At 40.5% G+C, this 27,997-nt stretch overlaps 1 protein-coding gene across 2 annotated transcripts in view; it reads left to right on the top strand.

Annotated features, from left to right (window-relative positions):
• Nucleotides 1-6,383: 6,383 nt before the first annotated feature.
• Stam2 (signal transducing adaptor molecule 2) overlaps nucleotides 6,384-27,997 on the top strand; it is a 46,281-nt gene continuing 24,667 nt past the window's right edge. Inside the window, exons 1-5 of one of the 2 annotated variants that reach the window (XM_042683468.1) lie at nucleotides 6,384-6,614; nucleotides 24,681-24,765; nucleotides 25,719-25,794; nucleotides 25,992-26,090; nucleotides 26,796-26,942. In XM_042683468.1, coding sequence (XP_042539402.1) covers nucleotides 6,575-6,614; nucleotides 24,681-24,765; nucleotides 25,719-25,794; nucleotides 25,992-26,090; nucleotides 26,796-26,942 — 447 coding nt within the window. In that variant the 5' untranslated portion in view covers nucleotides 6,384-6,574. The remainder of the gene's footprint in view (nucleotides 6,615-24,680; nucleotides 24,766-25,718; nucleotides 25,795-25,991; nucleotides 26,091-26,795; nucleotides 26,943-27,997) is intronic. The other variant, XM_042683467.1, reaches the window with a different exon arrangement.

The raw sequence follows: 27,997 nt of genomic DNA, 5'->3' as shown, positions 1-27,997 counted from the left end.
GTCAGTAGTGTTTAAATAATTGTGTGATCTACTGTTTCCTGTCCTTTATTTTGTGAAAATCAACCTCACCACCCCCCAAACAAATGATATTCCAAAAACAAGGTCAAAGTGAAAGTGCTTGTGGTAATATAATAATTTTACATTTGTTGAAAGGTGGCTTGTCTTCAGTAGATGTTAGGTGGTGTTGTAGGAAAAATAAATTATTCACAGTCATATGCAGTACAGAATAGAACATCTGTGATTTTTCCTCAGTGGTGTTCTCCTTAGAACCTTGTACCCTCAGATACCAAGGGCCCACTGTAAATGACAGTTCAGGAAGCTCTGGGTGGCAGGTCTAAGAATGTTAAACTTCAGGAGGTACTGTTACAGGCAATGACTCACTCTTCTGAGTTTTACCTCCAGGAGCTTGACCTGGTACTTACAGTGAAAGTAGTAGGAGGTAGAGGGGAAAGAAACCATTTGGGATTATGCCAGAGCACCTTGCTCTTTTTAGAACAGACTACCCTCAAGAGAAATGCTTAACCTACCCTCAGGAGAAATGCTTAACCTTAGCTTAACCAACTGGGGTTGGTTAAGAGCCAAAGCAACTCCTAGCTCTCTTTAGCCTCCAGGCTAAGGTGGGGAGTGAGAAGCAGCATGGAGTCACTCAGGGTAAAGGTACAGGTTTACTAAGAGACAGCTCAAGGAATGAATCAGGGGAGTACAGAACACCTGTAGACCCACCAATCTGTCACTGTATCATATGGCTCCCAGGTTGTAATAACCCGAGTCCACAGAGTAAGAACCACACGGCTCACACCTTATTTAAGAAGCCCAAAAAAACAGAGACAAAAACAAGGGAAGCAAAGGAATTTCTAGTCTCTGACAGCAAATAGTAAAAAGAGCCAAATGCCTAATCTAATGACATAAAAGCTCACACCACATGCCCATTGACTTCTACCTATTTCTTTTTTTGGGGGGGGTGGGGGAGGGTCCAGTCGTGGGGCCTGAACTCTGGGCCTGGGCGCTGTCCCTCAGCTCTTCAGCTCAAGGCTAGCACTCTACTACTTGAGCCACAGCGCCACTTCCGGCTTTTTTTTTTTTCTGCTTATGTGGTGCTGAGGAATCAAACCCAGGGCCTCATGCATGCAAGGCAAGCGCTCTATCACTGAGCCACCTTCCCAGCCCTTCTACCTATTTCTTTTACCTAGGACATCTTGTCCAACATTCAACAAAATACTACAAGGCACATTAAGAGACAACACAGCTTAGAGACAGAGCAAGCATCAGAACCAGATTCAGATACGTTGAGAATGTTAGAATGATCACACTAGAAATTTAGGAGCTATCTACCGCATAGGTCACCAGCACTTCTCAAAATTATCAAAGTTAGCAAACACAAGGAAAAAACTGAACAACTGTCACAGACCAGAGGAAGATTTGGGAGCCATGATAATTGACTGAAATGTGGTACTTGTGTGCTGAGAAGAGTTAACATAGTGGGCTTGAACTGCCATCCTTAGAACTGATATTTACAAGGTTCGCTCCTGGTAGACAACTGTGAATTTAGATTTTCAAAAGGTTTCCACCATTTCCTGATAAGCCTAGCTTAACTGTTTGTATTAAAGATGTGGTGAATTATGTTATGGAAAACTGCCTTCATTCGTGAAAGTCTATAGGTTGTGGATGTGTTAGAAAGTGCTGGCTTTCAAAAAAGAACCTGGGTACTGGGTCTATTCATTTCCTATGAGTTGTTGTAACTTACTGCTGAGGGAATTAAATACAGCCTGTGGGACTCCACTATGAGATGATGCCTACAACTTGGGTTTAACTTCCTTCAGACTTTTCCACACTTGCCTTTCTTTTTTTAATGATTCTGTTTTATATCCTTGCATTTTAATAATTTATAGCTATGAGTACAATGATATGCTGAATATCGTATGGCTTGTGGGGAATCACAAAACCTGGACACCTCTGACTAACCTGGATTGGATCCTGGCAAAGAAAGAGAGCATTAGTATAAACACTAGTAAGGCCCAAATAAGGCCTGGAATTTAGTTAATCATAATGAATTATTGTCAGTTTTTTAGTTTTGGCACGGATACAATTGAAATTTAAGAATGTTAATGATCGGAGAAGGGTGAGGGGCATATGAGAACTTTGTACTACTTTTTCTGTAAATCTAAAACTATTCCAAATGTAAAAAGTTCATTTGGTTTGATTGTTATGAACTCAAGCCAAAGGATTTTGAAGTTCATGAAAAATTCATATTCCCACTAACGGGTATGTGCGCACACACTGAGGTGAGGCCTTTATTTACCATAACCTAAGGCACAGATTGTGGTTTAAAAAATCAGATCCAGGACCTGTGATGAGAGTAACACAATTTAAAAGAAGGGTGGAATTAGTTATTAATTAGAATAAATGGGTCAATTAGGTTGAATAAATAAGGGTTCTTAACCCACAGCTTATCTCCTAAAGTCAAGGCCCTGGATGGATATCCTTGAACTGATGAGATTTCCTTGATTCTGTGAAACAGCATGTGTGATCTGCTCCCCCACAGCCAGGCAGGACAGTGGCCTCTGCTTGCCTGAAGACCATGCAGAAATCTCACCTAAGGAAGGTGTCTTCTACAATGCTTTTTTTTTTCTTCTCACAGAACCCCTTCAGTGTTTCTACAGAACTAATAACTCGAGTGGAATCGAGTTTCATCAAGCATATCAGGTGAAGTACCATGCCTGTTTTGGAAGAAGGGTTATATATCTACTGACAGGGTTATATATACTGCAGAGAAGAACACACATGCAGGAAGTGCATGGCTGGGGGAAGTGGTCTGAAGGGAAAACACCTTAAATGACCAGAGAAACCGCAAAGAGATCAAATTCAATTTAAATTGTTAAAATTATTTCCTGTCATCAGGAAGTCAAGGTCTAAAGAGGTTATATTAAGCTAGATGCCAGGGACTCACTCCTGTTAATCCTGAGATCTGAGGATCACAGTTTGAAGCCAGCCCATATAGGAAAGTCCCTGAAACTCTTACCTCCAATTAATCACAGGAAAAAAAAAAACTGGAAATGGAGCTGTGGTTCAAGTGGTAGAGTGCTACCCTTTAGCACAAAAGTCGCTCAGGGACAGCACTCAGGCCCAGAGCACAAGCCCCAGGACTGTTTTTTTTTTTTTTAAAAAAAGGAGGCTGTGTTAAGAGAAGTTGAAATTCTTCATACTCTAGTTGGTATGTTGCCAGTGATAGATCAACAAGTGAGGTATCAACAAGTAATTTATGTATCCTGCTGTGTCTAACACAGGAGCTAGCTCTAGTAACTATAAAAACATAGTTAATTGGAGGAACTCACTGAAAATAGAGTGCACACACAACTGGCTAAATGCTGATATATGAGCATGCTTGCCATAGAGAACAGAAGCTAAGGACTATGTGAAGTACTTAGGTGAAGTACTAATGGCTCACTCCTGCAATCCTAGCTACTTAGGAGGCTGGGATCTTCTGAGGATCCTAGTTCAAAGACAGCCTGGGCAGGAAAGTCTATGAGACTCTGGTCTCCAATCAACTACTCTGAAAACTCTGGAAATGGTGCTGTGGCTGAAGTTGTAGAGTACTAGTCTTGAGCAAAAGCAGCTAAAGGACAGCACCCAGGCCCAAAGTTCAAGCTCTAGGACAAGCGAAAGAAAGAAAGAAAGAAAGAAAGAAAGAAAGAAAGAAAGAAAGAAAGAAAGAAAGAAAGAAAGAAAGAAAGAAAGAAAGAAAGAAAGAAAGAAAGAAAGAAAGAGAGAGAAAGGAAGAGAGAGGAAGGAAGGAAGGAAGGAAGGAAGGAAGGAAGGAAGGAAGGAAGGAAGGAAGGAAGGAAGGAAGGAAGGAAGGAAATGTGAATGTTTTCTGAAAGTGATGCAACCCTCTATGCTCAATATAAACTCCTCAGAAATGTCTCCTCTTCTAAGAGCTGTAATGCCTCCTAAAATGCCTGGTATGTTCATCAACATGCACATCGAACATTGATGTCAGATTATATTCCAAAACCATTTAATTATTATTCCATTGTTTAATATTTTCAAGTAACAATCTGGTGTCTGATATGGAAAATTACAATTTCTTAGCTTGTTCATTAAGGCTTCTCTGTATTCTTCCCTTTAGTTAACTTGTTTTCCATTCTAACACTGAGGCTTCAAACTAAACAAGCCCATCTTGCAAGTCTCCAAATATATCTAGAACATCCTAGGGTTTTATCCTGGATATGCTTTTTTGAAAACTAGCTTCTTCACCTGCAAATGCTTCCTTCCCATCTGTGCATCTAACTTAAAAGTATAAATTTTACCATTCAGAATTAGTTCATTGCATGTGTTCTTTTCTACAATATCAACTCCCTGTACTAAGGTTGGCTTAGTAAGTAATTCTTAAAACTTAAAACATTTAAAAATCAGAAGCTTGACAGGCTGATGCCTGCAAGCCTCATTATTGGGGAGTAAGAGATTTAAAGAATGGGGGTTAGAAGTCAGCCTAGGAAAAAAGCTAGACTTCATTTCAATAAATAAGCCCAGCTAAGTGGCAGAAGCTGGTAGAAGCTGGTAGGCAAAAAGAGATTGTATTTGATTAAAAAAAAAACAAACTTAAAAGGGCTGAGGTGTGACTGGAGTAGTAGAGTGCTTATCTAGCAAGTGCTAGGACCTGACTTCAAATCCCAATACTGGGGGAACCTTCCCCCAACCCCAACCAACCAACCAACCAACCAACCAAGAAACCAGTAAGTTATACTGGGGCCTTCACTTTAACATGGCTGATATTCACCAGTAGCTGACAGCTTTAGATATATGTTGTTCAACTCAATGTCAGGGTTTAAGTCAAAAACTATTTAAAGCCTGGTGCTGGTGGTTCACATCTGTAACCTTAACTACTTAGGAAGCTGAGAACAGGAGGATTCCAGCTTGAGGCCAGCCCGAGCAGAAAAGATTCAGAAGACATCTTTTCTCAACCTATAAATGGGCACAGTTGCCAGTGTTTGTCATCCCAAGCCACATGACAGGCTGAGACTGGTTTCATGCTAGGCTAGCAGAAAAGTCTATCAGATCCTCCCAATAGAAGAAGCTGGTAATTCCAGCAACTAAGAAAGCCTAATGTGGATGGTTAAGAAAGCCTAATGTGGATGGTGGCTCAAGAAAGTGCGCAATGTAGCCGGGTGCCAGTGGCTCACGCCTGTCATCCTAGCTACTCATGAGGATTGCGGTTCAAAGCCAGCCCAGGCAGGAAAGTCCGTGAGACTCTTATCTCCAATAAACCACTAGAAAACTGGAAGTGGCTTTGTGGCTCAAGTGGTAGATTGCTGGCCTTGAGCTGAAGAGCTGAGGGACAGCGCCCAGGCCCAGAGTTCAAGCCCCACAACCGACAAAAAAAAATAAAAAGAAGAAAAGAAAAAAAAAAGGGCGGCAGCTAACATAGTAATTAGGTATAGCCTCGAAGAGAATAAGTAGATGCTATGGAAAAAAATGTTAAAACGGGATGGGGCATGTGTGGGTGGGAAAGGAGCTTGCACTTTTGTACTCATTTACATCCCTGACTGGATCCCATGGAATCTGGGCTTACAACGCATAGCAACATCTGCATGTCACCTATGTTACACGCTGCCCTGTGGAAGACAAAGTGTGTGCCTTCCGTTCCTGTCCTTCCCAAGTCAGCACAGTGTTTCCCCTCACAACAGTGCTTTTGCTGGTTAGGTGGAGACAAGCATCTCCTGCACTTTTCTGCAGGGGGGGGGAGTGGCTTCGAACCACGATCTTCGGATCTCAGCCTCCTGATCAGCTAGGTGACAAGGCAGAAAACTAGGCCCGGCTCCTCCTGTCGTTCTTATGGAGGACAGCAGTGGGATGATAACAGCGACGAATCTGCAGAGAGAGCCACAGCGGCGCGTAGCTGGGCACCGAGCAAGGCGCAGCCCGCCGAGCGCCCCGAGGGAGGCCGATCTCCCGCAGATTCTCAAACCCACCCAGTTGCAGGGAGGCAGCTCCGTCTCCAGGGCGACGGGACAATGACGCGAAATGCATCCTGGGAGAAGACCTGCCATTCGGATGGGTGTAAGAGGGTGAAGAGACAGCGGCTACCACCATCGGCGGCCCCCGAGAGAAGAGTCTCAGGCGACTGCGCCCCCTGCCGCGCCGCCGCCAGCGCTGCAGTCCGGGGATCTAGTGGCTTCCAGGTCTAGGAGAGGCAACTTCCGGGCCCGAAGGTCCTCCGTTCTATAGCTCGCCGGGGTCCTAGCGATGGATATAGGTGGCCGCAGCAGGCGCCTGACGCCTGAGTGCATGCGGGTCGGGGTTGCGGCGTCCTCCCGGAGGATGGCAGCGACAACTGCGTTGGAGAGAGCTTGAGGAGAGTCGGAGCTCTCCCTGGCAGGGGAGCTGGGGCCGATCGTGCGGGCGGATGGAGGCCGGGGAGCCGTCTTAGCAGGCACGATCTGGGCAGCTCGTGGGCGGAAGTGCGGGTTCGGCAGCCCGATCCCAGCCGTCAAGGAAGCCACGGCGGGCCGCCCGGCGGGAAGCAGCTGCCGAGCCGTCTCCAGACCTCAGCCAGCGGGGCCCGGGCGCCGGCGAGATGCCTCTGTTCAACAACAACCCGTTCGAGCAAGACGTGGGTGAGTGCGGGGCGCGCTCCGGCGCTGCTGCTTGTCCGCCTGGAAAGTGGGCGGCGACGACTGGGCTGAGCGCGAAGGGGCGGTGCCGCCGCCGGGACGCCGGGGACCCGCTCGGCTCCGGGTCGGCGGCCGGGGTCGGGGAGCGGCGGTCGCGGAGGACCCCGCCGGCTGCTCGCCGGAGCTCGGGGACTCTGGCCTAGCACCCGGATGGGGCAGAACCTGTGGTTCGCAGAGCATGTAATCCTTGCGGAGTTGACGGCACCGACTTCCCCTTCCTTCCAAAGCCGGTTGATCCCACCCCCCCCCTCCCCCCGTCTCCCACCTCTTCCCCTGACGTCGCAGCCTGGGGGAGCCTGCCACCGAGGGTGGGCACCGTTTAGGGCCGCCCAAAGCTGGAGACCTCGACCCCACTTGCACACGGAGCAGTCCAAACTTCCTTCATGCTGCTTTACACTCCAGCCGGGCAGGGCAGCGTCAGGATTTATTCACAATCATGGAAGTGCTACGAAACGGAAATGTTCTTCCCTAGAGAAAAGGAAAACGCTAGAATATCCAGACAGTACAGAACAAGGAATAATGTACTGGGGGTCAAATAACATCGGTCTTAGAAACTGTATGATAATAAAAATAATGATAATAATGCAATATGGGCGGAATAGAAACACTTGAGGCATTAGATTTGCAGTAAAGGTTACTAAGACATTTTAGTAGCACTGGTTAGCAGAACCCTGGGAAGATTTTTTTTTTTTTTTAAAGTACGGTACATCTTACCCACCTGTTTGGTAGTTGCAAAGTCTTAAGGAAGTGTCTAGAAATTGTCCTATTTTTGTATGTTTTGTAATCTCAAAATAAATTATGTTCAAAAGCTACCTGTTAGTCTTATATATGTAAGTGTTTGTAGTATTCACCTTCAAGTATGTGTTTCTCCTGTTACATTTAAATTTTTCTTGGTGTGCAAATAACATGACTGGCAGGAGTCAAGGAAACTTCATGCTGTGGCTGTCTCTGCTCTAGGAACAAGTATTTCGTTCTGTTTTATTACAGGAACCTTTTAAGACTTTTTGGCAACAGTCTCACCTAGTAGCTGAGGCTGACCTTCGACTTTTGATCTCCTTGCCTCAGGCTCCAGTGTGCTAGGATTCAAAGTCTGGACCAACACACCAGGCTTTTGCCCTTTCTCTTGATATTGTAAAGGCTTGTGTTTTGTTGTATGGAAATGTTATAGAAGAGGAAAAACAGAGTAAGACTCAGATTATTCATAAATGAATACCTTTCTTGGAAAACCCACTGCTTTCTGATGGAAAACTTGTCTGGTAGAAGTAGAATCGCTTTGCCTGAAATAGATCTGCCTGGGTGGCTCCTGCAGCCCTGAAACCAGAGTTTAGTACTACTGTAGTAGAAGGAGCAGATAGTTACAATTCAGGGAGGAGGCAGTACTAGCATTTAAACTCAGGGCCTTGTGCTTGTTAGGCAAAAGCTAAACTACTTCAGTCACACCCTTGGTCCTTTTTAATTTAGTTATTTTTCAGCCAATAAGTCACTTTTTTTTTTTTTGGCCCAAAGACCAGCTTTAAAATATCCTCCTCCTATTTATACCTTTGTATAGATGGGAATATAAGCATGTGCCACCATAATGGCTTGTTGGTTGAGATGCATTCTTGCATACTTTTCTGGCTAGCTTGATTTCTGCCTTCCAAGTATCTAGGATAACAGGCCTGTGTTACCACAACCAGTATTTGAAGTAAGGATTTGAACTTAGGACCAGATGCTTGCTATTTAGGCAGTCATCCACGTGAGACATTCCTTCAGCTCCTTTTCTTTCTTTCCTTTTTTTTTTGTCTTGTTCTTGGGGCTTGAACTCAAGGCTTGGGCACTGTCCCTGAGCTCTTTTAGCTAAAGGGTAGCCCTCTACCAAGCTCCACTTCTGGTTTTCTGGTGGTTAAGAATCTCACAGGTTTTCCTCTCAGGCTGGCTTTGAAACACAGATTCTCTGTTCTTAGCCTTCTAAGTAGCTAGGATTACAGATGTGAGCCACTAGTGCTGGGCTAGATTATTTTCTTGATGGAGCTCTTTTTATACCTGAGCCAGCCTGGACTTTTTCTTCTATTTGTGCCTCCCTTTGTTGCTAGGATGACAGGCATGTGCTACCATGCTCAGACATTGGTTGAGATGGAATCTCAAACTTTTATACCTGGACTGGCCTTGACTCTCAATCTTTCTGTCTCCAGCACCATTGGTAAATGACAGTTTTGCCACTACACCCATCTGGCCACAAATTTAATGAATATATTTTGAAGTGTTTTTTAAAAAGCGAAATATTTTGAGTGCAAGACACAACATAAACTTCCATTCCTCCTAGCTAACTCTTTCAGTTCCTATATTTGGACATACTTTTAAGAAGAGAACACTTTTAAGGTTGGTGAAATACAGTTGAATTTATTTCCAGCAAGTTGATTCCATTTTATCTTCCTTTTTTACACAAGAATTTGATGTATAGATATTCCACACATCTATATGTGTATGATGAGGGGAGGTGGGGTTCTGCCTGTTTGCTATAAAAGTATCTTTCTTTTTTGTCATCTCTTTTTGCCAGAGTTACTCATGTTGACTTAGTGATGGTTTGGCTACATGAAAGTCCATCATATTATATCACATTTTTATCCAATCACTTAATTATGGACATGCTTATATTGTAGTTTGGAAGTAAGGAAAAAAATATAGGGAAAACACTTGAAGATATAGGCACAGACAAAAACTTTAGGACTGTCATAGTTCGGAATAAGAGTGGGAATTGACAAATGAGATTGCATCATATTAAAATAAGCTTATTCATGGCAAACAATTACTAGAGTCAAAATATAAGCCACAGATGGGAGAAATCTTTGCCAGCTCTTATTCAGAGGACTAATATCTAGAATACATAATGAGCTCAAAAGTTAAACATCAAAAGAGTGAATAATCCAAGTAAAAAATAGGCCTATAAATCAAATAGACAGTTCTTTTTTTTAAAAAATATTTTTTATTGAGATTAAGTGATTACATAAATTTCACAAATTCCACAGTATTGTGGGATAGTGACAGTTAAGGTCACAAACACATTTTAGCCTTTACAAGGCAAATTGAATAGACAGTTCTTAAAAGAAGTACAAATGGTAAATGCACTAAGAAATGTTCAGTTTCCTTAGCCATAAAGGAAGTGCAAAGTGACTCGTAGATTCCATGTCACCTCCCTTATAATGGTTGTCATCAAGAAAGCAAATGCTGGTATGATACAAATATGGGGGAATGAGGGCCCTGGAATGGGAGTCTTATACAGTGTTTTGGGGAATGGAAATTCAGTTGTAGAAATCAGTATGGAAGTGCTTTACAAAACTAAAAATACAATTACCCTATGATCTTGTTACATAACTCTTGGGTGTATATCTGAAGGAATGTATTCAGCCTACAATAGAGATATATGCACACTCATATTTAGAATAGCATTATTTACAATAGTCAAGCTATGAAATCAGCCTGCATTGCCCATTAGCTAATTAATTGATAAAGAAAATTTAGATGCCAATAGATGCCACACTTGTATCTTAGATAATCAAGGAAGTTGAGGCTCAATCTTTTTTTTTTTTTTTGTCGGTCCTGGGGCTTGAACTCTGGGCCTGAGTGCTGTCCCTCAGCTCTTCAGCTCAAAGCTAGCGCTCTACCACTTGAGCTACAGCGTCATTTCCGGTTTTCTGGTGGTTTATTGGAGATAGGAGTCTCACGGTCTTTCCTGCCCGGGCTGGCTTTGAACCGTGATCCTCAGATCTCAGCCTCCTGAGTAGCTAGGATTACAGGCGTGAGCCACCAGCGCCCAGTGCGGGGCTCAATCATTTGAAGCTAATCTGGACAGACAAGTGGGATTCTTACACTAGCTAAGTGCTGGCATGGCTCAAAAGGTAGAGTACCAACAGTGAGCAGGAAAGCCCAATGAGACTGCAAGGCCATAAGTTCAAGCTTCTGTTCTGGCACCTATGCATGCATGTGTGTGCGCACACTTACAAATAATGACCACTAAAATTGTTTAAAACGGGAAAAAAGAAAAAGAATAACAGAGGGAATGAATTTGATCAAAGTACATTGTGTGCATGTATGGAAATATCCTTTTATATAATCAATATAGTCTAATAAAGATTGTTCCACAGCTCTTTAAAAGAAAACCAAGGCCAATGACTTTTTTATAGTGAATATACAATGCAGTACAATAATAGTGTTGTTAGGTGGACTTGTCTCTAGCACTGTTTTTTAAAAATATGTCAGCCCGAGCCGGGCGCTGGTGGCTCACGCCTGTAATCCTAGCTACTCAGGAGGCTGAGATCTGAGGATCACGGTTCAAAGCCAGCCCGGGCAGGAGAGACTGTGAAACTCCTATCTCCAATAAACCACCAGAAAACCGGAAGTGGCGCTGCAGCTCAAGTGGTAGAGCGCTTGCCTTGAGCTGAAGAGCTGAGGGACAGCGCCCAGGCCCAGAGTTCAAGCCCCACGACCGACAAAAAAAAAAAAAAAAAAAAAATGTCAGCCCGGTCTGGGAAGGTCGCTCAATGGTAGAGTGCTTGCCTTGCATGCTTGAGGCCCTGGGTTCGATTCCTCAGTACCACATAAGCAAAAAAAGCTGCAAGTGGCTGTGGCCCAAGTGGTAGAGCGCTAGCCTTGAGCTGAAGAGCTGAGGGACAGCGCCCAGGCCCCACGAATGACCGAAACACACACATACACACACACACACACACACACACACACACACACACACACACACGCCCCACGACTGACCGAAACACACACACACACACACACACACACACACACACACACACACACACACACACACACACACACACACACACACACACACACACACCCCAAACGTAAGCCCTTAGAGGTGTTTTTTAGTATATAGACTTTGTATACAGATATATAGTATACTGGTCAAATTCTGATTAATGAACAGTTGATGGTCTGACCATCCATTACCTACATATTGAAATAAAGCTTAAGGATATTATCATACTGTTTTTTCCTTCCTTGGCTGGCTGGTCTCCTTCCCTTCCTCCCTCCCTCCATTCCCTTTTTTTCTTTCTTCCTTCCCTTGGATTGAACTTAGGGTCTCAAACATGCTAAGTAAGAACTCTTTCCATTATGGTCCATCCCTAACCCTCTTTTTGGCTTTCTGTCCTCAACTATGACCTTCTTTCTTCACTTGATTTTTCTTCCTTTTTTTTCCTCCCCATGTTTTCTTTTTCTTTTTTAGAAATAAGTCTCTTGGAATCTTTGGACTCAAGGATCCTGCTTCACACTGTCAAGTAGCTGGGACTATAGGCATGAGCCACTGACAAACTTTCATCTCTTACTCCACTTAAATTTTTCTTTTTCTTTCTTTCTTTTTTTCTTTCTTTCTTTCTTTTTTTTTTGAGACAAAGTCCTATTATATAACCCTAGCTGGTCTTAAACTTGTGCTCCTCCTGCTTCATCTTCTCAAATGCTGGGATTATAGGTATATACCAACATTCCCACACAATTTGTTTTTCAGATATTGTCTTGTGCTTTTGCCAGAGTTAGGCTCTGGGATTATAGGCAAACACTGGCTTGTTTTTGTTTTTTGAGGTTGGGTCTTACTAATTTTTTTACCCAGTCTAGCCTCAAACTTTTCTCTAGTTTCTGCCTTTCTAGTAACAAAGGATAAAAAATTAGTGAATAATTTTATTGGATCTAAAAATTCATAGCTTTTTTTTTCTTGGTGAGTAGGTAGTTCCATAGGAAGCACTTGTTTATGAATTTTCATTCTCAAAATGAGGATTTTAGTGGATTAAAAGGGATATTGTATTCTTATTTGGAGAGGCTTCTTTTGCCTTTCTATATCATAAGGTAAATTAATATTTTCTTGTAAAAGCTGCGCTTTTAGCATGTACAACATTTTGATTTTCCTAGTAATTGGAGACTAAAGGGGAAAGTTTTTTTTTTTGGGGGGGGGGGTCCAGTCGTGGGGCCTGAACTCTGGGCCTGAGCACTGTCCCTCAGCTCTTCAGCTCAAGGCTGGCGCTCTACCACTTGAGCCACAGCACCGCTTCTGGCTTTTTTCTTTTTGCTTATGTGGTGCTGAGGAATCGAACCCAGGGTCTCAGGCATGCAAGGCAAGCGCTCTACCACTGAGCCAACTTCCCAGCCCGAAAAGGGGAAAGTTTAAAAAAAAAATACATTATCATCTTTTTAAGCTCCGCTCCATTACCTGAGAATGAATAAGTGTATTTGATGTAGGATTGAAGGTCAGTGTGTCAGAAAATGGAGTGGTTCATTACTCCCTGAAAATTATTGGCATTTTGAAGTGATCATCTTCTGTTTTAGCTCATATTATTTCAGTTGGATACCAGAAGTTTATTAGTACATGATGGTGTAGTTTTAGGTTTTCATTTTGTTTTTCAGCATTAGAATTTGAATTCAGGGTATTTTACTTGCTTAGCTCATTGGCTTGGCTACTCTACCACTTAAGTAATACCTCTAGCCTGTAAAAAAAAAAATTGGTTTATGTTAGTTATATGGGAGAACTTCACTATTATGTCTCCATACATGTTACAGCTGAATTCCAACCAACTTAATCTTCTTTCACATTTCCTTCTAAGAAATAATGTCCCCAACAGGTTTCTTTGTTTTATTTTCTTTTTTTCTTTATTGGTTGTGGAGGCTTAAAAACAGGGATTGGGCACTGTCCCTGAGCTCTTTTGCTCAAGGCTAGCGCTCTAACACTTCACTTCTGATTTTCTGGTGGTTAATTAGAGATAAGAATCTCTGGGCTTTTCTTGGCCAGGTTGGCTTCGAACTGTAATTCTTAGATCTCAGCCTCTTGAGTAGCTAGGATTACAGTCATGAGCTACAAGTGCCCAGCCTTTGTTACATTTTCATTGTTACAAATAATGTATTTTAACAATATTTAGCCCTTTTATTCTTCACTTCCAGCCCAGCTTTTTGCTGGTTATTTTGGAATCTACTGAACTTTTTTCCCTATTGACCTTAGACTGTGATTTTTTTTTTCTGGGTCTCAGCCTCCTGAGCATCTAGGAATATAGATATGAGCCACCAGCACTTGGCAAGGTGGTTATTTCAGAGTTTTTTTAGACATTCAGGTAGGTATCTTACTGTGGTTTTATTTATTTTTTTGGGTCTGGTCGTGGGGCCTGAACTCTGGGCCTGGGCCTCTCCCTCAGCTCTTCAGTTCAAGGTTAGCACTCTACCACTTGAGCCACAGTGCCACTTAGCTTTTTTTTTTCCTGCTTATGTGGTGCTGAGGAATCGAACTCAGGGCCTCATGCATGCAAGGCAAGCGCTCTACCACTGAGCCACCTTCCCAGGCCTGTGGTTTTAATATGTATTAACTGATGAGTATTGATGTTGGGCAGGTTATCATATATTTGTTTGCTAAATGAATATTTTTTTCCCCAAAGCACCTATTTCAGTCTTTGGTCATGTTTATTTTTGGATTTGAGCATGGTGATGCATGTCTATAAGTCCAGTACTTGGAAGGCTGAGGCTGGAGGCTGAAGAGTTCAAGGCCACTTTGGTGTACATGTTCACACCCTATGTAAAGTAAAAGCTAATAAGGCCAGGCACAGATAGCTTATATCTATAATCCTAGCTACTGAGATCTGAGGATTGCAGTTTGAAACCAAGCTAGGCAGAAAAGTCAATGAGATTCTTAACTCCTGTTAGTCACCAAAAAGCCAAAAGTGGAGCTCAAATGGTAGCTAGTTAGCCTTGAGTTGAAAAAGCTCAGGGACAGCACCCAGACCTGAATTCAAGCCAGAACCAGCACATATGTGCATGGCACACACACACACGCACACGCACACACACACACACACACACACACACACACACACACACACACAGCTAAGAAAGAGAAGGGGGTAATAATAATGTTTTCTCCCCCTTGTTTGCTTAACCCTCCCAATCCTTAGTCCTTGTAAGAAATGGTGGTAACGTGAACAATGAAAAAGTGTGGCAGTCACTGCTCCATATTCTACCAGAGCAGGAAGTTTCAGCACTTTAAAGATGTACATATATAGAAGAACTGAATTAACTTGTTGGGAAGAGTTAGTTTGGCAATTTTGAACAAAAATGGCACTCAGTGCCAAACTGCCAGATTGAAATCTATTTGTTATTTACTAGCTGACTAGCCTTGTGCTGGTTGCTTTTCTGTTTCTCCCTTTCTGTAGCTATAAAATGAGGATCCATCCTTCATCTGGCTGAGGAGTAAGTGCTTTAGCATATATAAAATGGCCAGAAGCTGTTACTTAATTGCTACTATCTGTTACTGAGTATTCAAAACAAGGTGGATTTCCTTTTATGAAGGTGTGTTCAACATATTTTAAGGTAGTACCTTTCCCAGAGTAGACTAAAGAATTCCATCAGTAGAAATTTACCAACACAAAAGAGGCATGGTGGAACTCAGCTACTTGAGAAGAGGAGATAGGATTGTGCTTTGAGGCCAGCCCTGGCAAAAAGTTACCAAGATGTTATCACAAAGAACAAACCAGGTATTTTGCGCACACCTGCAATCCCCTCTCTAGTCAGAGGTAGGAGGAGATTTGCAGATAGCAACTGTTGCAGGATTGCAACAGTATTGGAAGGCAGGGCCTTTAGGAAGTATTTCCAGCATGAGGCTTGCCTCTTGTAAAAGGGGGATGGTGGTACCTTGCTCATGGGCTTCCCAGCCTCTACAGCTGTAGGAAACAAGCTTCTACTCTTTATAAATGTCGTAACAACACAAAATGTATGAAGACAAAGATCGAAGCATTATTTTAGTCATGCCCCAATACACATGTCCTTTAGTCGTAATAAAGCTTATGTTGCCTACTTCCATTTTGAGATTTTAATTTTAAATTCTAGAAGACCATTACTCCTAAGGTGTGATCTTTTGGGGGTTCCAAAAGTCTGCTCTTGCTGCCATAGCAAAATGCTAGAGAGTGGCTTTCATAGCAGACATTTATTTTCTCACAGTTCAGGGTGCTGTAGGGTTAATGTCTGGTGAGAAATCTGTTCTTGCTTGCAGACAGCCAAGTTTTTAGCTTTCTAATAGCTCTTCTTAAAAGGACATAATTTTGTGGGGCAGGACCCCATTTATATGACCTCCTTTAACTTCCCGAATGGTCCCATCTGCAAACTGAATCAACTTGGAATTCACATTGTGAATTTTGGGAGGGTCACAAACATTTAATCTTTTAACAGGTAAGATGACCCCAGTACTGCAAGCACTGTGTAACTTAGCCCTTGACCAAGGACCTGTGGTGAATCCCTGTGCATAGACGTCTGTTTTCTGTCTTGTCTGTTGGCTTCTCTCCCTGGGCTAGGCTTGGGCTAGCATTTCCAGGCAGAAAGCTGGGATCATCAGGAGTCTCACTTCCTATTTCTTTTCCTTTGAAAAAATGGGCTTCCTTTTACTTGTTTCCTGAAAACAGTTGCCTCATTTGTTTTGTTTTATAGTTGGTTTTGGTAGAATAGCAAGTTTGACACCAGATACTTTGTTATGCATGGAAGCCTAAGACCAGTTATAAGCTTTCCAAACATAGAAGGAATTTTAAAGATTGCTTGCTGAAATTCTTTTTTTGGTCAGTAGTGGGGCCTGAACTCTGGGCCTGGCCGCTGTCCCTCAGCCCTTCATGCTTGCTGAAATTCTTATTCTGAGACTGGGACTTGAACTTGGCACTTGCTGCTTTGTTCACTGGCTGGCGCTTTACCTCCAAACCCTGAAATTCTTACATAGTTAAAGATGTTTGTTACTGGTAGAGCCTATTTTATTTCAAGTTTTATGGAGACTTGCATTCTTTGTAGAACTGTTTTTTGAACATAATGGACTTTCTAGAGGAGAACCTTTTTGTTCCTTGTAGGTACTGATGGAATGATTCTTAGGATATTGTTAGAATCTTTCTCAACTATTTCTCTGTGTATTTAAGGCTCTCTATATACAGTAATCAAAGCCTGGGATAAAATGTTATGATTTACACCCACCAAAGCCCTGGCAATTTAGCATTTAAGGCCCCAGGCGGGCTCTCATAGCTCTCTCCCTCTCTATGTATTTGACAATGGATAATATAAGATACAGCTCCCAACACTGGGCAGAGTGACATGCTATAAAAGAATGGTTTCTTAATTATAATATTTTAAATTTTCCAGGAGTTTAAAATACTCCTAAGTACATAATTTAGCTGTTATTTAGTTCGTTTGAAAACTGAAGTCCTCTTTGGCAGGCCATTATAAAGTCTTGAGATTTTTTTTTATACTTTTTAAAAGAGTAATTGTGACTCCTATATTTATACAAACTAAACTAGGCTTGATGGAGTACTAGCTTGATGGAGTATTCAGATCAGGATTTTACCATTTTCTATGAAAAACCAAGTAGCTATATTCTTTTTCTGTAATTTTAAGATTGTTGGCTTTTGGTGATACCATCATAGGCTTCCTATTTTATTGTATCACATGACTAAAATAGAATAAAATAATCAAAAACTGAGTTGTAGCAGAACATAGGGAGGTCATTAAGATGGTTCAAAATCAGAGAAAGAATTGTACCCATTTACATAGGTATTCTTGAAATTTGATAATTGATGATTAGTTTTTCAGATTAGCAAGGAAAGGGTAGATTCTTAAATTTTGTAACCATTAATAAAAAATTCCTAAAAATATTTTATACTCCTGACTCACACCACATATGAGGTTCCTGGTATCGCCGGGCGCTGGTGGCTCACGCCTGTAATCCTAGCTACTCAGGAGGCTGAGATCTGGGGATCGCGGTTCAAAGCCAGCCCGGGCAGGAGAGACCATGAGACTCCTATCTCCAATAAACCACCAGAAAACTGGAAGTGGCGCTGTAGCTCAAGTGGTAGAGCGCTCGCCTTGAGCTGAAGAGCTGGGGGACAGCGCCCAAGCCCAGAGTTCAAGCCCCATGACCGACAAAGAAAAAAAAAAAAGAGGTTCCTGGTATGCTAAATGATGCTCAACCATATTAAATATTTACATTTAAAAAGGAAGTAATATACTTGGAAAAAGAGAATATGGATAAATGATTAATTTTCAATATTAAACTAGTCAACATTAAATTACTGAGTTAGTCAATACTAAAATTTTCAGTAGTAGTTGGAACACTATTGGTCTGATACTATGAAAACTAAAGAACGGTCCGGTTCCAGTGGCTCACCCCTATAATCTTAGTTACAGGAGGCTGAGATCTGAGAATTGTTAAAATAGCCATAAGACTCCTACCTCAAATTAACCACCAAAATGCTGAAAGTAAAACTGTGGCTTACGTGGTAGAGTGCTGGCTTTGAGCACAAAGCTCAGGGACAGTGCCCAATTTGTGAGTTCAAGCTCCAGCCCCAGCACAAAGGAAGGAAGAGAGGGAGGAAAGGAGGAAGAAGGAAGGTTGCTCATGGCTGTAATCCCAGTTACTTGGGAGGTGGCAGTGGGAAGGATTGTGGTCTGAGGCTGGCCTGAGCAAAAGAAAGCCAGAAGCCATCTCAGAAAAAAAGATGATTATAGTAGCACACACCTTCATCACAGCTACACAGAATAGAAGACTGAAGTTCAGACATTTCCTTACAAAAAATATTTGACTGAATTTAAAAAATAATTAAAGCAAATGGGTTGTGGGTGTGGCTCAAGTGATACAGTTCTTTCCTAGCAAATACCTGGCCCTGATTTCAAGCCCCAGTATGAAAGGTAGATAGATACAGTGGATTCTATTAGAGTAAAAACAAGTGAAACCTTCTCATAAGCGAAGAGAAAAGATAGCTATGAAGCCAGCAAATTACACGTATTACGTTTGATTTACTCTTCACACTCAGAATATAAAGCTAGTCACTTAGGAATATTAGAAAGCCTTTTCCTCACTCTGAGGCCTTGCCTTCCCCCTTTCTCCTAGCTGAACTTCCAAAGGCAGTGTCATCTCCAGTAACAACTGTTGTTGCCTTTTGTTGTCACATGGTGCTGCTGTTGAAGCTTGATCTTTGGCCTTTTGGTTGTGATCTCCACAATGAAGCTCAGGCTAGTGTGGAATTGTATGCAGATTACATATACGTAAATACAAATATATCTATATTTATGTAAACACATATAATCAAACTGACTAAATTATATAGGAATGAGATTCCTTTTCGAACAATTAACGGTTTAACAAAATTAGTATCAGGAAGCTGAAACAAGTGTAAGGGCTAAGAGGAGAGGGGGAGACAAATGGAAAGAGGAATGAATGGTGGGTAGATGGCAGTGTGAAAAAGCAAGTAGGAAACTTGATGAGCCTGGTTGGGAAGGGTTAGATAAGAAGGGAGAAAATAAATTATGAAGGGGTAACACTGGTCAAAATGCATTGTGTGTATAAAAGGACATGTTAAATTGAAACCCCCTTGTATAACTATTCAAAGATAAAAAAGAACTGTGTACAGAATTCATGGGGCCATACTGGGCATTATAGTTAGAGGTTTTTGTTTTTGTTTTTAAATACATTTAGAAACCTTCCTGTTGCTTAGAAACCTTCCTGTTGTTTTCCATAGTAAAACCATTGCACCTGAATAATAGGATATGAATGAGAAAAACAGTATCATTACTCATTTATTAGGTATTTATTGATATCTATTATGTGCCTTACTTAGATCCTATTTATGTATTATACCTATGAACCAAAACTTCTGCCAATAAATAAAGCTTATCTTTATTGTAAGACAATAAATGAGGTAGATGATATGTACAGAATGACCTATGTATGAAATCCTGCCCTTTTTGTTGCCTTTTCTTTTAAAAAAAATTATTTTAACAATTTCACTGCGTAGACCCAGGCTGTCCTCAAATTCATAATTCTCCTGTCTCAGGCTCTTAAATGTTAGGACTACAAGCATGTGCAACAACATTCAGTGAAACCCACACTCCACAAATCTCACCCTATTTTAGTGTTAATATTTCATCAACAATACCCCTAACAAAGAAAAAAGACTGAGCACTTGATGTATTTTAAAGCATAGTTTATTGATAACTTCGTGTGTGTGTGTGTGTGTGTGTGTGTGTGTGTGTGTGTGTGTGTGTGTGTGTGTGTGTGTGTGTGTGTGTGTGTGTGTGTCAGTCTTGGAGCTTGAACTCTGGGCCTGGACATTGTCCCTGAGCTCTTCAGCTCAAGGCTAGTGCTCTACCACTTAAGCCACAGCACCACTTCTTGTTTTCTGGTGGTTAACTGGAGGTAAGAGTTTCACAGGCTTTCCTGCCCGGGCTGGCTTTGAACCTCGATCCTCAGATCTCAGCCTCCTGAGTAGCTAGGATTACAGGCGTGAGCCACCGGCACCCAGCTGTATTGATAACTTCTAACCAGCTTGTGTGGAGACTTTGTGCCCCCCTTGTCACTCACACATGTGCACATGCACACACACACATGCACACACACACACACGTCATGTATTAGCTGTTAAAATTCTATTTATGAACATAAAGAAATAGAGTACATTTCATGTGATCACTGTATTCATGGGTAATTAATACTTCTCTACCTTTGAGTTTTCCTTCTGAGAAGACAGTTCCACACTACTACTTTGTCCCTTTTCCTCTTTTATTCACTTCATCACAGGTGTAATGATTTACCTAACTAGTAAAGTTAATTAACCCAACTTTTGCCCTTATTCCATATAAAACTAGCTAGTCTTTCCCATGCTATTGAGTGGTTTTTCATTTGATGCTCGTGGGTAAGTTGTGCAGGGAGAGGCCTGCCTCTGTTTAGTGCTAAGCATGCACATGTCTGGGGTTCCCAATAGCAAGCCAATTTGGCCAGTATACCTCAAGCTCCCAGTAAGAAGCTGATATTTTCTTCTTTGTTTCATGGCTTGTTCATAACTTGGCTATTGGAATGATTGGACACCTTGGACGCTTCATACCATGAGCCTATTTTATAGATAAAAATCTTTAAAAATTGGACTGGGAATGTGGCTTAGTGGTAGAGTGCTTGCCTTGCATGCATGAAGCCCTGGGTTCAATTCCTCAGTACCACATACACAGAAAAAGCCGAAAGGGGTACTGTGGCTCAAGTGGTAGAGTGTGATAGCTTGAGCAAAAGAAGCTCAAGGCCAGTACTGGCAAAAACAAAACAAAACAAAAATCCATAAAAATGTTTTATAGATAGACTTTTTTTTCATGTACCTATGTAGAAAAAGGTCTGAAAAGATACACATCATAGTTGTAAGAGTGATGGTAAAATTAGGTTTCTTTTTTCTCTGCTCCTTGAAAATTCACATTAGGTATGTAATGAAGAAATAACCATTTTAGTCCTTTAACAAATATGGTCAGGTCTGACTTTCTAGAAGAATTAGCCTTATTTGTATAACAAAAGTATCTGGACCTAAGTAGACTTGTTTTTACCTAGATAGTTTGGTATTTAGATACAGAACTTACAGTAGGCAAAATACATTATTTTTCTAAAACCTGTGGTTTATAATTTCATCACGTATTTCAGACAATTTGCTCTCTTTTCTTTCTCTTATTTTTCATTTTCCTCATGGGGAGTAAGCTGGGGCTTTGTACATACTAGCCCAAGTGCTCTACCACAGAGCTACATCCTCAGTTTTTGAGACAGTCTCACCATGTAGCTCAAGTTGTCCTTGAACTCTGTGTAGCCTGTGGTGGCCTCAAACTCACAATATTCTTTCTTCTGTTTCCTGAGTGCTGGGCGTACTCTGTGCTTGGTAATGGTTTGTTTATTTATCTATAACTGTACTGACACTTGAATACAAGGCCTTATGCTCTTGCTCAACTTTTTTACTTAGAACTGTCACCCTGCCATTTGAGCCATACCTCCAGTTCTACTATTTGCTGGTTAATTGAAGATAAGAATCTCTGGTTTGTCTGTTTTGACTGACTTGGATCCTCCATCTTCAGGTCTCAGCCTCCTAAGTAGCTAGGATTGTAGAGGTGAGCCACTGGTATCTGGCTTGTATTTGTCTTTTGTTGAAAATTCTAGCTGTCCTCAAGCCTTATTTCTCTTTTTGCCTTTTAAAAATAATTCCTTGTCATATGTAAAGGAAACGACTCTGTATTCCTACTATCTTTCCTGCTTATCACCTGTCATATATGCTTATCATCTGTCTTATATACTTTGTTAAATTTGAAATGATAGGATACATTAATTAAAAAGAAATAGACACAAAAACTTCTCTACCTCTCTCATTTTCTTCCACTAGGATGACACCCAGGCCTCAGATACGCTAGCCAAATGCTCTTTCACTGGGCTGGGCTGCCAGCCGAGTGTTTTCTTTTTCCCTTTTTCTTATTTCTCTGCTTTTGTGCAACAAGGTCTCCAACATAGCCCAGATTGCCTCCATTGGCAATTCTCTTGCCTCTTTTTCTCTAGTGCTGGGATTATAGTAAGAAGCCACTGTTCCTGACCCTCATATAGTATTTAAAGTTTTACTTTAAAAAATGTTTAATCCTTTATACTACAAGGGAAAAAATGTGTTTCCCTTCAAATTGAGTTTTATATAGGTTAATATAACCTAGCCATGATGGCACACACCTGTTATGCTAGCACTTTAGAGCTGAGGCATTGTGAGGGTAACTAGGCTACATAGTGAGACCTTGTCTCAAAAAAAAAAAAAGCATGATAATACTTTTTAAATATTTTGCTATTTAATATTTGTGACCACAAAGAGACTTTTGATATTAAAGTACTTCTGGAATGGCGCTGAGTGGCTCACACCTTTGTCCTAGCTACTCAGGAAGCTGAGATCTGAGGGTTGTGAATTAAAGTCATCCCAAGCAGGAATGTCTGACTCTCATCTCCAATTAACCACCAGAAAAACCAGCAATGAAGCTGTGGCTGAAGTGTTAAGAGTGCTAGCATTGAACACAAAAGCTCAGGGTCAGGACCCAGGCCCTGAGTTCAAGTCCCGGGACCAGCACAAACAAAAAGAACTTCTGGATACACATTGTACAAGTAGAAAACAATACCCATAATGAGTCTTCCACCTCTGGTTTAATGTTTACCATTCTTTTTGTTGTTGTTGTTGATTGTGGGGCCTGAGCTCTGGGCCTGGGCGCTTTCCCTCAGCTCAAGGCTAGCGCTCTACCACTTGAGCACAGTGTCACTTCCAGCTTTATGTGGTGCTGATGAATCGAACCCAGGGCCTCATGCATGCAAGGCAAGCACTTTACAACTGAGCCACCTTCCCAGCCAATGTTTACCATTCTTAAACATGTTTAATTTTTTTCTTTTCTTTTGCCAATCCTGAGTCTTGAACCCTGTGTTTTGTTTTTTGTTTTTTGTTTTTACTTTGAGCTAGTGTTCTGCCACTTAAGCCACAGCTCCACCTCTGACTTTTTGCTGGTTAATTGGTTGTAAGGGTCTCACAGATTTTCCTGCCTGGACTGACTTTGAACCATGATCCTCAGAATCTCAGCCTCCTGAGTAGGTAGGATTACAGGCAAGAGCCACTGGCACCTAGCATGTTTAATGTTTTTACTAAATATTACTAAATAATAAATACTGTGTATTACTAAAGAACATATATTCTGTGGAAGAGCATACTAGTGTTCCAAATTCAGGACCTTGTACTTGCTGTACAACTGTTCTACCACTCGAGTTATGCTTCCAGCTCTTTTTGCTTTTAGTCAGGGCTGTGCCTCCCCAGTATCCCCCCCCCCAGGGTTAAGATCTGAGGATCGAAATTCAGAGTCATTTGGAGCAGAAAAATCCATGAGACAATTATTTGCAATTAACCAGCAAACAGCCAGAAGTAGAAGTATGGCTCAAGAGGTAGAGCTTTAGCCTAGAGTGAAGAGATAAGCAAGAGTATGAGACCCTGAGTTCAAGCCCCAGTATTAACACACAAAAAGGAAAAACTTATACATGGATGCTCATAGCAGAGAGGTATTCTTTATATTAGCCAAAAAGGGAGACTGGATGGTTGGGGGAGGGTGACTGAAGTGATGGAGGATAAATATGATTAAAGTCCAATATATGAATGTATAAAAAATAGAATAATGAAGTCAGGTGCCTTGGTTCAGGCATGTAATTTTAGCTGTTACAGAGATGGAGATTGAGAGTGTCACAGTTTGAGGCCAGTGCAGGCAAAAAGAAGTTGATGGGACTATGTCTCAACCAATGGTTGGGTCTTGTGGCATATGTTTTTATCTCAGCTACGGGGAAGACAATGGCTGGGCTCACTGGTACACACTGTCAGTCACACCCAGTGATTCAAAGAATATTCAAAGCAGAAGAATTATAGTCCAGACCCACCTGGGCAAAAAGCAATACCTTACCTCAAAAATAACCAAGGCAAAAAAGGGGCTATAGGGTGGCTTGCTATCAGGCTCCAGACTCTGACTTAAATCTCAGTACTGTCCCCCACCCCCACCAAAAAAAAAAAAAAGAAAAAAATCCATTAAAAATTGTAAAAATGGCAGGGGATTAAGAGAGAGTAATGAGGGTTGAATATGACCAAAGTATAAAAGGAAGTCAAATGTTCATAATTACAAATAGATGAATATATTGTATATGTACATAGTGGAATGCTGGCAGTAAAATAAATGAATTTGAAAACATTATGTTAAATAACAAGCCAGTTACAAAAATCTATACTGTATGATTCTGTTTATATGAAAAAGCCAGATAGGTAAATGTGATAAAGGGGAGAATGGGCAGTGAGTGCCAGTGAGTACAAGTCTCTTGTGAGGATGATAAAATGTTTAAAAATTAGGATGGATGGATAGATGGGTGGGTGGGTGGGAGGAAGATAGATACAGATACAGATAAAGTTATTTTTGTGGTATTGGAGTTTGAACTTAGGGCCTCACACTTTCTCAGTTTGCTTCTTTGCACTGCTAGTGCTCTACTACTACCTCCAGTCCTCCTTTTGGCTGGTTGTTTTAGAGATGAATTATTACAGACTTTTCTGCCCAGGCTGGCTTCAAACTTTCTCAGAAACTAGTTATAGATATAAGCCACTGTTGCCGGCCCTTTATTGGTGTTTTAGTATTTAGAAGACATATGTATATGTCTTTTGTATATGTTAATATGTTTTACAGAAAAAGCCACAAATGAGTACAACACCACAGAAGATTGGAGTCTTATTATGGACATATGTGACAAAGTTGGAAGCACTCCTAATGGGTAAGATGCTCAGTGAATGTCTAGTAGCTTGGTTTCCCTGTTTCCTCATGTGATAAAACTTTGAAAGGAAGTTGATACGTTAAAGTTTTTTTGTTTGTTTGTTTGTGTATATGTGTTTTACTGTTTTATTTTTTGAAGTAGTCTTGCTATGGAACTTAGGTTGGCCTCAAACTCATGATTCTCCTTCCTCACATTCCCATGTGCTAGGATTACAAGTGTGTACCACCATATCTGGCAAGATGTTAGTTTTCAATGTATATAACTAAATTATTATTTAAACTACTTATTTAACTGTACTATTTCGTTTTGGGAGGTAGAAGTAAAGAGATCCAGTAGGCCAGTTACATGAGTACCTTATCCTGAAAGAACAAATGGAAAAGGGTTCACCTGAAAACCTGCTCCATACTTTAACAGTCTTGACTCACAGAGCTGCATGTTAACCATGAATAGATGAGCTATTTGAGGAATTTGCTTATGACTTACACATGTATGAGCATCGGCTGTAACAATAGGTAATGTGAGGCGTGATTATAAAGATGAGTGATTTTGAAGTGGCAGTGGCGGTGAACTGGTCTGCTTCTACTCTGACATATACACTAGATTTCTCACAGTACATGCATTCATGTTTTAAGGGAGCCTTTGTTAAAAACATATCTTGCTAGTGGTTTTTCAAGATAGTATTTATTGTCTGAAGATATCAAAAGAATTCCTATGATATACTTCTTCATATTGATTTCTAAAATTATTTGTCTTTTGATGTAGGAATAAGCAATATTTTAAAGAATTGTTTTAAGATGTAGGATTCTGTGAATGAAAGATTGTGTAAAATTATTTTATAAACTATTAACTATAACCAAGCAGTGTCTAGGATTTTATCTTTAAAGGTGTTTGATTATATTTTTAGCATTTTGAGTTTAAATTCTCAAAATATACTTCTTTTTTTTTTTTTTAAGAGCAAAAGATTGCCTAAAAGCTATAATGAAAAGGGTAAATCATAAAGTTCCTCATGTTGCTCTACAGGCACTAACTGTGAGTACAAGTTATGTTATTTTATCCAAATTTAGTTTTTTCTGTTTTTATTGGCATGTATTAATTGTACAAAGGAGTTTCCTTATGTTTTCACACACCAAATTCTTCCTTCTTATTGACACAATTTTTAATTAAAAGAACATTCATTTTAATAAGACTGTCAACATTTGTGCATTAATTTTTATTTTAATTAATAGCTTCTTGGGGCTTGTGTGGCAAACTGTGGAAAGATATTTCATTTAGAAGTATGTTCCCGTGATTTTGCAACAGAAGTACGTGCTGTGATAAAAAATAAGGTAAATTTTTAAAAGAAAGTGAATTTTTAAATCATTAAAAATATGCATAATTTTAATTATACATAATAACAGAGTTGTATTATAAATGAAATCATTTTTAAATAAATTGAAATGAAGCTTCTTATTCCAGAATTTGATTTTTAATGCGTATTGCACCAAAACATATGTAAGAGCTAAAGCTATTGAAGTCTACGTAGTAGTCTGCTTTGTTTATTCTTAACCATACTTGAACATAGATTCTCTTCCTGTTTAAGAAGCTAGGGAATGTTTTCTAAGCTCATGTAGCAAGTATGTGGTATAGTTGAGATTCAGATTTAGTTTTCTGACTGTAACTACCATTCTCTACTGGCTTCTAATAGATTTGGTAAGCATAGAACAGAGAGGAAGGGACCTTCATGAGGTTGCTACTGATACCTTTGATAGTCTCATACTTTTAGTAAAGTTGATATCAAAATCAGTTGACTATTAAGACTGTTAAGTAAAATAGAGGACAGAATCTGTGAATATAAAAGATAGTGATTATGTAAGACTGAAGTTGGTGTTCTGAAAGGCTAATTTTATAAGAAGCAACTATTTTTAGGTGTATATAGGCATGTATCCATTTCTCAGGCAGGAATCATTGATATTCATATAATTAAAGACCGTTTTGGTGGTAATTCTATTAAATAATGAACTACATTTTGGGTTTTTTTCCCCATTTTTAAGGCTCATCCTAAAGTATGCGAAAAGCTGAAGTCTTTAATGGTGGAATGGTCAGAAGAATTTCAGAAGGACCCTCAGTTTAGTCTAATAGCTGCAACTATTAAATCTATGAAGGAAGAAGGAATTACTTTTCCTCCAGCAGGTTCTCAGGTGAGAGATTCATTCAGACCATGGTTGGACCCATACTTTTTATTTGAACACACACACGCACACACACGCACACCATGGGTTTTCGACCAAATACTGTCAAAAAGTGAATAAATTAAAAAAATTGAAAGACATTCCCAAAACAAAAATTATGTGCTGAGTCCTACTGAAGAGATTGAAATCAGGATTGGGGCTTGAAGCCAGCCCAGGGAGAAAAGTTCGTAAGACTCTTAGCTCCGAATTAATCACCAAAAAGCTGGAAGTGAAGCTGTGGCTCAGTGATAGAGCACTAGCCTTGAACAAAAAGCTCCACTGCCTGTGTGCATTGCACAATTCAGTTGAGTTCAGAGAAGTTCTAAAGTTGTTTGAAACATTGTGTGATCTGTCATTTCCCTGCTCTTAATTTTGTGATAATTAGCCTCCCAAAAGTGAGGTGAAAGTTACAGTAATCCTCCTACACCAAAAGTGTGCTTAATCTAATTGCTAAAGTGAAAATTTTAGATTTGTTGAAAGGCAACATGTTTTTGCGGAGCTTGGGTGGTGTTAATGAGAAAGTGAGTCAAAATCCAGTAGTTGAGAATAAGGCCTTGCTTTTGGTAGACAGTGTCAGTGGGTACAACAGTAAAGTTTACCTCAGTTTTGTAGCCTACTCTAAGCAGTTTGAAGTTATGGACGCTTATAATTCCTGATGTGTTAGATAAATCTGAGTAATTTTAAAGTACTGAACCTTGAGCATTTATAGTTTTTCCTCAGCAGCAGACTTCTTGGAACTATATACCCAAGGGTCTATTGCAGTATCTTATATTAGTAGACATTTTGATTTTTGAGTGTTTTTCTTTGACAAATCAAATCATTGAAAAGTAACTCAGATGTAAAATGTATTTTAATGTTACTCTTTGTCTGGAATTATGTAAAAGGTTTACATGTATAAGACAGCTCTTACGTTGAAGAATCTTATGGTAAATTTGAATGGTAGCCATATAAATGTAAGACAAAACTAATTTGAATTGAAAGTTTCAGTGGATGAAGGGTACATACTAGATATATCTATCCAAGAA

The sequence above is a fragment of the Dipodomys spectabilis genome, unplaced genomic scaffold (assembly GCF_019054845.1).
Source record: "Dipodomys spectabilis isolate Male_0828 unplaced genomic scaffold, ASM1905484v1 ptg000081l, whole genome shotgun sequence".
Lineage (NCBI taxonomy): Eukaryota > Metazoa > Chordata > Mammalia > Rodentia > Heteromyidae > Dipodomys > Dipodomys spectabilis.
The sequence above is the reverse complement of the archived record's forward strand: the minus strand, read 5'-3'. Positions and strand labels throughout refer to the sequence as shown.